This window comes from Bicyclus anynana, chromosome 9, assembly GCF_947172395.1.
Source record: "Bicyclus anynana chromosome 9, ilBicAnyn1.1, whole genome shotgun sequence".
In the NCBI taxonomy this organism is placed as follows: domain Eukaryota; kingdom Metazoa; phylum Arthropoda; class Insecta; order Lepidoptera; family Nymphalidae; genus Bicyclus; species Bicyclus anynana.
In genome coordinates, this window is record NC_069091.1 from 6,775,759 (window position 1) to 6,791,274 (window position 15,516).

Below are 15,516 nucleotides of genomic sequence, written 5' to 3' on the forward strand. Positions count from 1 at the left end.
CAATATTACTTAGACCATTAAGGTCTAACCAATATCAGTAGGTATGGTAACTATAGATAAGACTCAACTCAAGTAGACAATTGTCTCGTTGATCCGGTGTTTAGCCTATACGGTTTCCGATCACGAGATCCTGGGTTCGAATCCTGGATTTCTAGAAATGTTCATTTCAGCCCGGATATGGGAGCATCGCACAGTTTAAAATCTTTCAGATACTGTATTTAGAACCGTAAATAAAATAAAAATAATATATTTATCACAGAAAATACTTTATTTGACTACATTTATACATCATAATATACATATTTGTGATCTTAGGACTTAAAATTATAACATCAATATTTTATAATATGACAACAACGATTTAATAACATTATTAGATATAAAATCCTCCTCAATAATAATTGCGATTTTTTTTTTATTTGTTTGTTACTTTAATGGGAGTTATCAATTTTGAAAAATGCACTTTTTATAGAGGTTTATTCACTTCAAACTTGGTGTGACCAGAATAATTACATATAATATTTATAAAATAAAAATTAAATTGCAGTAATTACCATTTTTCCTGTTAGGTACATATTTTGACAGTCATGGTGCAATTGAAAAAAAAATGTAATGTTTGCACTGTTATGGATTTTTTAAGTTTGTTTCATTTTCTTCATAAGTTCAAATAAAATTGAATAATTTACTTTTATTCCACGTTAAGGGTTTATGCCCACACAACAGTCTCAGTGATGTAACCGTCAAGACGTCGCGATAGATTTGCACGGTTCATACACCTACAGATTGGCATCAGAAAACGTCCGTACGTAACATGTATGGAGAACGGAAGTTAAATACAAAATGACTAAAAAAAAACTAAAAAAGGTAGCTATGCTAAAATTAGCAATGAAACAATATTTTTCATATTAAATATCATACACAAACATTTTTAAAAAGACAGTAGGTATGTATATTTTGACCAACTATCACATTAAGACTCACTGGCATACTTACTGATTGGTAAGTAGGTACGTATTGTTCTTTTTATCTTGGTATTATTATACTTGGTATATAAAATTATCCAATAGACTATTGGGTCAATGGAAAACATATCGTCTAAGATATTTTCATTTTGCAATTTATAATATTGAAAATTATAAATTTTAAATATTATAAATTTTATAATATTTATTATAAATTTTAAATATTATAAATTTTATAATATTTATTATAAATTTTAAATATTATAAATTTTATAATATTTATTATAAATTTTAAATATTATAAATTTTATAATATTTATTATATCAGTGCAACGGGCTGCCCGTCAGCCTTACATCATGGATTGAGGAGTTTTTTTATTGTTTGATAATTTCCCACTTATCCATAACATACACATAACTACGCAGGATTTTAAAAAACGAATCATAATATTCTATTTTTAACCGACTTCCAAAAAGGAAGAGGTTGTACATTCGGCTATATGTATATTTTAAAATTTTTTTAATGTATCTCCAGCGATATTTTACAGTACCTGCTCCTAGATTATGCATCAAGTATCATATCAGTGATATTATAGTCTATAGCAAAGACTATAAGAATTGGCAAGCTCGTTGATGACACTCCCATGATATGCGGGCGACGGGGCGAATGAAAAAAAATGTGTGGATTTTTCATTCATCGCTACACGCCCCTGGCCCGCGCAGACCATCGGGAGTGTTACGAACGAATTTGCCAAGCTATACCTCACTGTATACAAACTAAAAACTGAGTTCTATTTTTACGCGAGTTAATTGATACCTGATAACATGACGTGACCATAAAAAAGCTGTTAAATCTGAATAAACGCTGAAGGTTGAAGGTGCTCATACATTAAATAATTTATTTGTGTTTAAATGTGCGAGTTTTACAGGTATCAATAACAATAACTAAAAACTAGTAGTGTTAATTTGTGTTGCCTTAAAATGTTCTGTGCATAATGTTACAATTTAGTGATTTTAAGCGATAATAAGCAATGTAGTATCCAAAATAAAAAAAAATATCTAGGTAAAAAATTACTTTCAGAGATTTAGTAAATATTATCACAGAAAATCACTAGAAATTATTAGTCTAATATATAATTAGTTTACAAAGCCACGGCACAGTATGAGGACCATTTTGAAACAGATGTTCGAAGAACAATAATATCAATAGAGTCAAATATGAGTCGTGAATGTACGAAAAAAACTCATTTACACAGATAATTGATATATGAATGCCAATATCTCTAATAGGAATATGCGATAGTGGCTGACTAAATTATTAAAACAGTTTTACATTGAAAAATCGTTGTTTTAATAAATAATTTTAAATAGCTACTGCTCATAACAGACATGTGCACTGGGTAGATACATTTTTTCGATATATAGGAATTTATTAAGAGTGTGCAATATGTAATTTGGTGGTTACAAATGGTTCTGGATCTCAGATTCTGGAAAAGTTAGGAGCCTGATATTTGGGTAAAAGATATTTCAAAGTGTTAGCTTCGTTATGACTATACAAAATACACAATTTGTAAAACTTTTCTCAATAGTTTATTTTTTTGAAAAATACACGTTTTGCTCACATTTTGCTTTCAATCTCAGGAAAAGCAAACTTATTTTCTTAAATTTTTGTTTTGTATAGAAAATTAGGTATATATCTTGAACATGGCCATTTTGTTTTTCGTTATGTTGTTTAATTTACTTGCAATTAGGTAAAAATGGTTTTGGCGCTCACGTCATAAAATTTGCGTCGCGCGTCAATCGCTCCGTGCTTTTCACTCACGTGAAAGTCATAATTCGGCGTCTCGTTTGCTCTTCGAATTTTATCCATATCGTACCGACGCGCTGCGCGCTCTTAAGTCATTGTCATCTGTCATAATGGCCATCATATTATGTCGCTGATATAACATACTAAGTACAACTTGCAATTCAATAATTTTTAAAATACATAGATTAGTATATCATAAACATTATTTTTTTTATAATAGTTATATGTACCTACAGGTACATATTAGTTTAGACTGTATTATGAGTTATAAGCTTGCACTTCTTATGTATTCGCCTTAATTTATCCTCCAAACTACCCGACAATGACGGCAGATTTCTTTGGCATAAGTAAATGCAAATAAACAGCAAATATACAGTATATTATAAACCGAACTTCTGTCTGAACCGAAACGCATAAAAGATATTTCAGTTTTGATAATTATAACAGAAAAATAGTTAAAAATATATTATTTAGCAAGATCCTCATAAAAATAGAATAGAATTATTATTATCGGTCATCATCTCCTTTACCTTATCCCTCATATTGCTTGGAAAGTATGTCAGGATACAAGAATAATATATTTCTTTTATGTTAACGATATAATTAATTCTATAATATATACAGGGAGTTGCGAAGTATTTCCAATAACATCAAGGTGTTCACAAGTCCACCTATAGAAGCCGAATTGCATATAACTAAATTTTTTTAACTAAACAATCTAACACACGCCTTTATCTATCCTTGCATTTTGAAATACGTAATCATAGTGCTAAGACTCGATATCGACGAGATATTGCAACTGGCACTCCGCACTTCACTAGTAAGCTACTTCATGATATTTATCAATTAATAAGTTTGGGAGGTGTATATGAGGATCTGATATATGGGACACAATTTAAGATATATTTACAAAAGAATATTTTTTACACCGAAAATATGCATTTAAGACGTTCATTAGACGTTTTTAAATAATTTTCCCTAAAGAATATAACCTTAGAGTTATGGGAAATGCTCCCGAGCACCCTGTATATACAATACCTAAGTACACTCGGACAGAACGGACAGCGCTTTTTACATACCATGGTACCTATTATACCGGTTATATATATTATTTAGAGATAATTCCTGTATTGCTATAAATCAATACTTACTTAAAATCAAGTTTATATTTCCAAAAAATCCAGACAATGTTTTATTTTATTATTTTTATGTAACACCACGATACGTTTATTAATTGTTAAAATGTTAAGTGTTCAATTTAATAATTTAGAAATATGTACTTTTTTTGTTCAACCGACGTTGAACAAACTATAAAAAATTACAATATTATTATCTAAATAAATACTTTTAAAATCATACCAGAATATTATAGAATAGTCAACACACTTTTCGACGTCATTTCGAGTGGCGTGTTATAATAAAATTACGTTTCCTGTTATACAAATGCAAAATACAATACATAATTTGTATCCAAACACGTCATTTGTTAACAATTATCTACAAAATTAATACATTAATAAGTGACTATCTACAAATGAAGCTTACAAAAAGCAGATTTGGAATGGCTTAATAATCTTTGGCGCAAACAAATACTTACTTTGTCACAATACTTAATTACAACTATTATATCATGTATTTTGTTAAATACAACATATTAACTGTAGGTAGAAATGTGTTATAAAAATACCTTGAAAAATATATCAAGCTTGCATAGTTATGATGGCATTTCATTCAATCTCGTAAGATATCTGAAAACAAAAAGTAAACATTACAAAAATTTTATACATAGTATAATTATTATGATAGAACTAGCCGTCAAATAATATAAAGGTCCAATAAAGCCAACGTGTTATACCAAACTGCAATCTATAGCTATGCTAATTTTCATCTAGATTGGTTCAGCCATTCTAACCTTACACCAAAATGGTGCAACTCACCAAAATAGTCAAATGTGTTTTAAGCTCTCCTTGTAACTCTTTTTAATTGGCTTTTCATCTATTTATATATGAAAAATCCACGACTTTTTACAATGCAATTACATATTGAACTGATTTAGATAAGATTTGGAGTGGTGGTGATATTTTATACCCAGGAATAACATACATGGGTATATATACCCATGAATGTTATTCCTGGATATAATTTTCCATAAAATGCAGCTATATATGATTATAATCATATATAGCTACATTTTATGGAAAAATCCGTGACTCCCACGGGACATGTGAAAAACAAGATATCATGTGAACGGAGTCGCAGGTAAATAGTTAATTTTAATAAGCGAAAACATCTCTATTGGCTATATAATATTAATTATGTATTAGATATTCTGACGAGAATGCAAAGTTTTAACTTTAAAACTTAATTATTACTAACCTGCAAAGTTCAGGAGGTAGAGTCAAAGTCTTGTACCACAATAACATGCTTAGAAGAACACTCCAAGTTCGTAACGGGCCGAACAAAAATGCTACTGTCCCATACTCCAACCAGAAAAAGTATGCCAATAGTATTTGTATGGATAATAGAAGAATGAAGGGCAAACTTTTTACAAGCCGTTGGTACGATCTTAAATTTTGAGCGAAAAGTCTTGTTTCCAGACAATATGCCAACACAAAAATAAAAGGTATCTGTACAAACATCAACTGTACACTGCCGTACATGTATGTGAATGGTTCTGGTATATAGGACCCTTTAATTAATATTCCCCATGCGAAAATGACACCTGTATAGCCATCGATAAGTTCGCCTATCGCCCATGGTCCTAAGGGTAAATAAATGGCGTAGAGTACGATGGGATAGAATATCCTATCGATTTTACTAAGCAGCCAAATTCTGCGCAGTATTTGTCGACCACATTTCCTTCTATATTTCGGTGGTCGCTTTTGCAATCTCAATATCACCAATGGCAATACGTTTATTATCAATAGTGTTCCAAATAACGCCTGAAACTAAACAAAATTATATTAATATCAAAACACAATTCCAATGAGATGAGAGACAATGTATCTTTATAACACATTTGCTCGTAAAGTATCGCTTCTTTCACCAATTTCAATATCGTAATGTAATGTAAATCTCATTACGCCTTTGTACTTTTTTAAATCTTGGCAAAGAGTTTTTATGTCAGAAAAGAGCTCAACATTTTATGAATAAAATTAACTTTGTGAGAAAAAATATAATAATAAACCATTTAATTCTTTAATTTTAATAATTTTTACAATAAATGTCAAACATTTATCTGTATCAGAAACACAAAAATATTAATTTACTATATTAGTAATATGGGCTGTTTTTGGTGCATTTGTCTAAAAAAAAGACGCACTTTATCTGTGCAAATATGACAAGCATATCAAAATGTCATCATATGGAAAACAGGCAACGATGCAAATTCGTTTTCAGAAAGTGTGTTCAAAGTGTGTTTCCTCGCAAATGTGTTATAAAACGTCGTATGACATACGTGCGCTTTGATAATTACAGCCTGCTTATATACTATACTATATACTATAGTATAAAAGCCTCTGCTTATATACTATAGCTTCTCGCCTTTGGCTCGAGCTGCAATATCGCCTCGGCTGTAATTTTCAACTTACCGCACTTACTACGGTAAGTATATCATAATGTACTATTTTAATTTATTGCATTTTTAGTAACTTACCACTGCACCAGCATCTAACATAAGCATAATTCTTGGTGTGATTTCAAATGGCACCAAAGATCCATCAAGAGAAAACTGATGTTCTACAAAAGTTTCCTTTCCCAATTCATCACTTGCAATTACATACAATTTGTGCAATCCAGTTTTAAACAGATGCGGCAGCCAAAGGCAAGTGTAAAGCGGCTCATTAGTCCCTTTGCACTTCATCCAACTGATATTGTCAAAAGATATCTTCACACTTTCCATTTTGACATCGCTAAACGCCAATATTCGAATGTGAGAGGATTCGGGTACTAACTGCAAGGGCTCCCGTCCGGGCAAGAGGTATCTAGCGTGTTTAGGATTTGTCACTAGCACAAGAGGCCAAGTGTTGTGCTTTTGATCTACAAAAGAAAATATTCCATGGTCGATAGCTGCCAACCGATACATCCTATTATCTTTCCAGTCTCCCAATTCGAGTTCCAAGTAACCTTTTTTGTGTTTAGTGTACATCCTTGGCACCATTCCTCCCATGGAATGCAAATGGCCACATACGTAAGCCTGTGACCCTTTAGCGTTCCCCATGAGCTGACGCAAATTAACTTTTTCTGAATCGTGCTCTATTGACAATATACATGATGTTGGATAGTGTCCAAACCAAACAATATGGTCAGCCTTGCTTTCAGCTTCATTTTTTAATTTCTGAAGTGCTATTTGTTCCTCTGCATCCAAAATACCGATAAAGTTGAAAGGTCTTCGCAATCCAGGCTCGGGACATGCATCAATACCGAGAAACGCTACACTGAGGCCGTTGTGTTCCACAATATGAAGATACGATTTTGAATGAGTGCCCCCCTGTACTGAATAGTTTCTAAAATAATTCTCTTGTGAATTTAAGGTTCTTATATTGAAATTATCTGAAAAAGATATAAGGAAAAAGATATAATAATACTCTGTAGTATATTTTAAATACTAAAAAACATCGTGAAGAAACCTGCAGAGCAGAGAATTTTCGTCTCGCATTGGGCCAGCAAGATGGACTATTGGCTTAACCCCTCCGATTCTGAGAGGAGACTAGAGCTCAGCAGTGAGCCGAATATGGGTTGATAACGATGATGATGATGGTATTTTAGAAGTATATAAGTACTATTATAAGTAATCAACAGTTTTAGAAGTATACACCACTAAAGGTTGTTGTTTCTATACCCTAGTCCCTAGGATACAATATTTTTTGGTGAAATAAAATATTAAGTAAAACTGGTCCAGTAGTTATCATTCATTCATTATTTTTGTATTGATCCAGCTTCACAAATGTGTATATCACTGATCGCCATTGGTTGTTAGCTATCTTTGTAAATGTGCACTGTCAATATGTAGACAATGCAGACGGAGAATAATCGTTTCTTAAACTTAAACTCGCAATTTTGAATTGATATTCGAACATGTGAGTTGTTTGGACCTTTTTCAACATTCATTATTATATATAAATTGAAATAATTACTGGTTCATGTTCATTCATGTTTCAAACCATATTTATTACAAACACCAACTTATACACAAAAAATCTTCCCTATTAGTGAAAATAAAGTAAATATAAAGGATTTAAATATCACCCTTTACACTTTAAAGAATTTTAATTATGTTCTGTACATACCATGATTTCCTCTTATATCTAGCCAAGTTGTGTGTTCTGTGACACCAGATTCCTTGATGATATTGTGATAGTAGATCCATTCTGTCTTCACTTGGGAACTGCCCAAATTATCCTTGGCTTTTGCATCTGTGAGATCGCCAGTTGCTAATACTATAAGCGGTTTAATTTTTTTCACTGTACTGTCACAAAATTGTTGAAATTGAGATATTCTCCCAGAATCTCTAAATATGCTGATGTGAATGTCAGAAATCTAAAAAAGATTGTTAGGTATCCTTAATTACAAAATGGATTTTCGTTCCCACTTGAGTATATTTACAGTTGAGCTTGTTAATTCTTCGCCACTTTCACCCCCCCACAACTTTTAAACGGCTCAACCGATGTTCATCAAATATGTTTAAGAACACTTGTGCCTCATCACCTTTCATATAAAACAAACTAAATCGAAATCGCTTCATCTGTTCAGGAGTTATGGTGCCACAGACAGACAGACTGACAGACAGACACATCAAACTTATAACCACCCTCTTTTTGTGTGGGGAAATCATAAATAAACTAGCTACACAGTTTTACTCACATAGTTCCTGTTCCTGTGGTAATACAGGGGGGAAATATAGCTCACAATACTCACAAATAATGTGGCTTTGCATTAGTAAAAGAATTTTCAAAATTGGTTCAGTGTATCCAAATATTACCCCCTACAATCTCAGAGAGTCACAAACTTTACCTCTAAAATTAATATTATTTAGACAGGATAGGTGTTTTCATTTCCTCTTTTTGTATTGTGACTGGGGAACTTAAATATTACTTTTTATATTTTTGTAATTTGCACGTCATATTCAACAAACTGAATCATAACACAGGATATATTAATTATATTACTTAATAGTGGAAAATATTTTGACATTGGAAATCCCAGATTTCTAATGTTAATTGGGTAGGTCAGTAATGAAATTATAAATAAATAAAATAGTTTATTTATTTATAATTTCATTACAATAACTCTCATAACTTTCAGAATTTTCTGGACATGGATGAAACTCAACTTCAAGGAAAAACTAGAGCCATTGTCTTTGGAGACTTTAACATAGACTTGTTAACAAAAGATAAAAAGACCAAACAATACAAGGAACTTATTAAAGGTGCAGGACATAAACTACTCAACAAAATAAATGAAAAATACTGTACAAGGGAATGCTTAACAAAAAAATCAATTATAGATCATATCAGTACAAATTTGAAGAATGATTACTTTCATTTTGCTATTATTGACTCATCAATGTCAGATCACAAGCAATTATATTTAGAAATAAAGAAAACTAAACCTCCACCTAAATTACGAGTACAATACACAGCAATAGATTATAATAAATTATCAACATTACTGAACGAGACGGAGATGGACACTTTAGGTAATGATTATACACAATTAGACAACCGAATAAGAGAAGTTACTGATGCAAGTAAAATATTAAAAACTAAAATCTTAAATCCTCCACAAAAAGACTGGATAAACCATGAGGTCATTAAAGACATTGATGAAAAGAATGCTTTATGGGTAAAATTAAAGAATAATAAGGACGATGATGAGTTAAAAACGCAATTCAATACAAAGAGCGCTTCCGTATCGAAATATATTCAAACTACCAAAAATACCTACTATTATAAGGAATTTATGAAATGCATTAATAAGCCAAAACAAATGTGGATTTGATGAATTGTCTTGCTAAAAATAAAATAAAACAGACTTCTGCTCCTCCTAAACTTATAATAGATTGTAAGACTATTACAGATCCTTACGAAATTTGTGAATCATTTAATCAATACTTCTCATCTATTGGACCTATTCTTGCAAATAATATTCCTAAGTACTACCATGATAATTTTTCGCATGCCCTACCACAAACTTCTCACCAACCTGGCGATGAACTGTCTATTTTTAAATCATGTACAATTAATGAAATTACTAAAATCATATCCAGCCTTGATAATAATTGCAGTGTTGGAATAGATGGTCTAAGTACCAAATTAATCAAATGCATACTAAATATAATAGCAAAACCTTTAAATGACTGCTTTAACTACCTGTTGGTACAGGGAATATTTCCAGATACACTAAAACTGGCAAAAGTTACGCCAATTTTCAAATCAGGTCATAAAACAGATCCGGGGAACTACAGACCTATTTCTGTGTTGCCAGTACTATCAAAAGTTCTAGAAAGAATATTGTACAGTAGGCTACAACAATATCTTGAATCCATCAATTTTATCTCTGTGCGACAATATGGCTTTAGACCGAAAAGTAGTACTCTTACTGCAACGATTGACCTTGTGACAAAAATGAAACACAGTATTGATGGCAAAAATATAGTCTTAGGTGTTTTTATTGATTTAAAAAAGGCCTTCGATACTGTAAGCCCTACATTGCTGTTAAAAAAGCTCGAAACAATTGGAATAAATGGCATTGCCCTGAAAATGTTTCAATCGTATTTAACCAATAGAACACAAATTGTTAAATTAGGCGAATATCAGAGCAAGGCTCTTCCAGTAACATGTGGCGTTCCACAAGGTTCTATTTTAGGTCCGTTACTTTTCCTAGTTTATATAAACAACATCCAAGAATTAGGATTACATGGTCATTTAACACTCTATGCAGACGATACCTGTCTGTTCTATTTTGGGCCATCTATTGGAACTCTCATAAGTCAAGCACAAGAAGATTTAAATACTTTGTCGGTGTGGTTTAAACATAATCTACTAACTATAAATATTTCAAAAACATCTTACATAATCTTTAAAGCTAAAAATAAATTAGTTCAACCATATCGACCTCTTCTTATTGATAATGTTCCGTTAGAACAAAAACAAATCGAAAAATACTTGGGCCTAAGATTAGATAGTTATCTTAACTGGAATATTCAGATTGAATATCTAAGGAGCAAATTAACAGCAATGTCTGGCACTATCAGAAATTTAACACGATGTATTCCACGTGAGCTTCGTTACACTGTGTATAATACTTTAATTAAACCACATCTAATATATCTTATTGAGGTATGGGGAAGTGCTTCCAAAACGAGATTAACCCAACTACAAACTGCTCAAAATAAAATAATAAAAACACTTTTCCAATATCCTTTCCGAACATCCACCAAGAAGCTATTTATTGAAACTAAAATTATGAATATACATCAACTTTATATATATAGCACGTGCATGTTTATCAAAAAATCTTTAAACAAGACGATCCATACAAATATAATTTTCACCAAAAGGAAAAATAAAACTCGCCGAGCCAGTTTCCTTACTTTACCTGTAACGAGAACAACTTATGGTAAAAAGACCCCAACCTATGAAGGAGCCAAATTTTACAATAAAATACAGACACCAATTAAAAATGTAAACTCACTCAATGCATTTAAAACTAAACTAGCAGATTACATATTAAGTAATCCACAGCAGTTTAAATAATTATGACTGAACTAATGCATTGAATGAGTAATAGCAAAAAAACATGATGGCGAAGTAATATAAGTTAATTTAAGTTAAAAATTATGTGCTCATGTTAGCGGTTAAGCCTTTTTATGAGAATAAATATTATCTTAAACCTTAAACCTTAACTTTAATTTCTAGTAACATTATACTTATTATTTATAAAAACACTGTATTTATATTTTAAACTTATCAATTCTTACTAACTTATTGATTCAAATGTATTGTTTTAGCAAAAACCTAGGACCAAGCAGTTAAATGATAAAAATTTTGCATTAACTTAACTAAAAAATATGTACTCGTGAATATAATTTGTAAAATTACAAGGGTCCAGTAAGGATAATGGATATTAATCAACAATAAGATAAAAGAATAAAGGCCTTTGTCTACACCTTTGTTGTAGTTGCCTTGTAAATTTAATATAAATAACCTCTACTGAATATAACCAAAGATAACAAACAACATTTTTTTTATTGAATTGAATGCTAGACACTAGTCCACATCACAAATTACTAGATGCCCAGGACTTCGTCCACCCTTAGACCTTCTTAATCTGACCCTCTTGCAAAATCCATTTTGATGGATGTTTACTAAATATAAATTTCCTCCTTGCCAAATTTCTACTTTGTATGTACAAGATTATGAGATTTTGTGATGAATGACCTTTTGCTATTATATATTGGATAGATTAAGCCATCTATTCTTCTGATTTGCAAATGAAATACTTTATTAGATTTATAGTTTTCCAGTGGGTATATTAGCTGAAAGATTGAGACATAGATTCATGTGAACTGTACAATGTCGCCACTATTGAAAGTATTGCATGATACCCACTATGTCAGAGGTAAAATCTTTGGTACTTACACATAGTGTTTAAATTTTCCCTTTCGTAACAACAAGTTGACAAGTTGTGAAACAAAAATTTATAACTAAAATGTTAGAATTAAAGAACTTACTTGTAGAAACCATATTAAATGATCACTGGTATCAGTAATTTTCCCATACTTTTCACCTAAATATCTTGTGAAATTCTCGCTTTGGCTTAGGTTTTCGACGTAAAAATTGTGATCTGTTGCGATTATATTTAATAAATTCGCCATAAACACGGACAATAGCAGTAGAACACAAACTAAGGAAATCGCTGCCTTAGAAAATATCATCCTGATAAATTTTTCTTCAAGGAATTATTTTAAGGTGTAAAACCATTAGCTTTTGTTTTCGTCACTCATAGAATTTGTTCGCCGTAACATGGTCAGTATATCACTTTAAATACCGAAGTTACTTATAATAAACTGATACGTTTCTTTTGTCAACAAATTAAAATTACTTTATTTTATCCCAGTTAAACTGTCAGTGTCAAACCATTTCTTATTTTCTTTGAATTTTCCCACAGAATAAAATACAATCTTATGTTTTCCTTTCATTTTTGACAATATTTACAGCGTTGCCAATACATATTTCCCTAATTCCCAACAAATCGAAGGTAATTTCCTCAAATAGAAAAAAGAAATGTTTCAATTACTTTTTAGGGCTTCTGCCTTAATATATCCATAAATTTTAACTTTTTTGGTACTCTTAAAAGCGACAGAAAAATTAAAAATGTACTAAAAATCTTATAATTTATACTAGATTAATCCATTAGAATCTAAGACTAAATAATATTAGCCAACAGGGAAAACAAGCTGATTTCATTATATTTATATTAATCCAGCTTTATAAATGCACATTTCACTGCATTTCACTGATTGTCATTGGTTGTTAGCTGTCTTTGAAAATGCGCACTGTCAATACGTAGACAAAGCAGAGCGAGAATAATCGTTTACTCGCAATTTTGAATCAATATTCGAACACGTGAGTTCGAATATTGATCATATCACAAGTTTGTATGAAAGTCCTTGATTTTATAATGCTACAAACTTGAAATTTGGCAGGGAGGTAGTAAACAGTTTAACAGAGTTTGTGTTAGTTTATTATGAATGGATTTTGCGATAGGGCCGGATTAAGGAGGTCTAAAGGCTTTCGCAAGTTCATATGTAAGTTTAACTTTTTAAGCTTAAGAGCCTTCAGACCTCTTCAGTCCGGCCCTGTCGTAAAATGGGTTTATAACAGACGTCTACCCACTATAAACCACCTCCCTGCTAAATTTCAAGTTTGTAGCATAATAAATGAAAGACTTTCATACAAACTTGTAAGAGCCTCTAGACCTCTTTAATCCGGCTCTGTCGAAAATCTATTATTAGCAGATACCTACTAGCTATAGACCCTGCAAAATTTCATCTTTGTACGTCAAGGGGTTTCGAGATTTCGTGAGAATGGCCTTTCGCATTGATATATTAAGAAGACTAGCCGACGACCGAACATTATTTTCCCCGTTTTGGTCACATTTTTGATCGGTGATTTGCTCCTATTGGTCGTAGCGTGATGTTATGTAGCTTATAGCCTTCTTCGTTAAACGGGCTTTTCAACACAAAAATACTTTTTCTATTAAGTAAGGCAGAAGTACGAAATTACCTATAACGGGCGAGCAAATGTTGTTTGATGACGTTACGGCGTTAAACGCTGATCACCGCGCGCTCACTTTAAAATTCTATATCTCGGGAATATATTAACGTATCGAAATAATTCTTTCACAAGTATTTTTTTGTTTTTTGTGATTTTTGTGATTTTATTCATTTAATTTGTATTAAGTCTCCAATAGTCATCCAAATCATTCAGTGGCGGGTTAACAATAGATGCAGAATTAAAAATCACCACGCAGAGAACCAATATCTATAATGGGGGTATGGTCCAAAATCGAGTTGAAATTCCCCGTAATTTGGGGAATGCGCGACATTTTGGCAACGCTTAATATATGTCAAAAAGACGCACAGTCGCACAGACAAGACAAAGCTCCTTATACTCGCTAACTTCGTCATGCGACACAAACTTTTTACCCGACTGCAAGAAGGGTTATGTTTTTCGCGCGTATCTTGTATGTATGTATGTATGCAATATGTATGTAATTCTTTATTACCTCATATCTTCCAAACTACTAAACGGATTTACGTAATTAGGATATCGTTAGATTTGTCTCAATAACCCAATTAGTGTTCTTAGATAGGTGAAACCAAATAAAAATAACAAGACGACTGTGAGACGCTCTAAACTCGAAGTGAATTTTTTTTTTTAATTTTAATATTGCAATATGGGTATCAAATTCAAGAACTTTTTGTGAGGAATCTAAAATAGTATCATGGCCATGCTTAAAAAAACTACAATTAGAAAAACGTTATTTATTAGTTGTCTATACAAAATACGCGAGACGGATGACTATATGTGCGAGCAGGTTTGTGGAGTGAAGTTATAAAATAAGCTAAATTAAATATATTGATTATAAAAATCGGCTAAGTGCGAGTCGGATTCGCCCACCGAGCGTTCCGTAGAATTTTTAGCCTCGGTTGGACGTATAAATTATCGTACTTTGTAATAAACGTAATAAATAAATCCGAAATTAACCATCTATCGTAACTAAAAAGTGTGACATAAATAAATTAATTAAACAAATAAAAAAAACCCGACTGCATAAAGTATAAAAAAAAACTGAAAAAAAACAAGCTCAGTCCAGAAGTGTAGAAAGCAATTTCTATCAAATATCTATCTTTTTGTAGTAAGTAGGTATGGTCCAAAGTGGCAGGACAGAAATGGCAAGGATTTCTAAAAGCTTTTATTAATCTTGCAATGTACCTATATACTTACATCAATGATATTTTATACTACATGGATTATTATGGATGTGTGTTCGGGTGAACTCTTGCAACTCAATTTTGAAACAAATAGGTAGGTAGGTAGGTATATCTTCAACCAGTTGAGCTGAAATTTTGTATTAGAAGTTCTTTAAAAGACGACAAATGACAATGCAAACTTTGTGACGTCATTCTAAATCAAACATGGCGGCATATTTAAGATGGCGCCAAATTTACTTGTATATTTA

At 31.6% G+C, this 15,516-nt stretch overlaps 1 protein-coding gene across 1 annotated transcript; it reads right to left on the reverse strand.

Moving 5' to 3' along the window:
* Window positions 1-244: 244 nt before the first annotated feature.
* On the reverse strand, window positions 245-12,955 carry LOC112044622 (transmembrane protein 62). Its single transcript, XM_024080522.2, has 5 exons — window positions 12,503-12,955; window positions 8,058-8,307; window positions 6,425-7,320; window positions 5,146-5,717; window positions 245-4,517 (listed from the first exon to the last, which is right to left on the reverse strand). The coding sequence occupies exons 1-5, from the start codon at window positions 12,704-12,706 to the stop codon at window positions 4,484-4,486; spliced, it is 1,956 nt and encodes a 651-aa protein (XP_023936290.1). The 5' UTR covers window positions 12,707-12,955; the 3' UTR covers window positions 245-4,483.
* Between the last annotated feature and the right edge of the window lie 2,561 nt (window positions 12,956-15,516).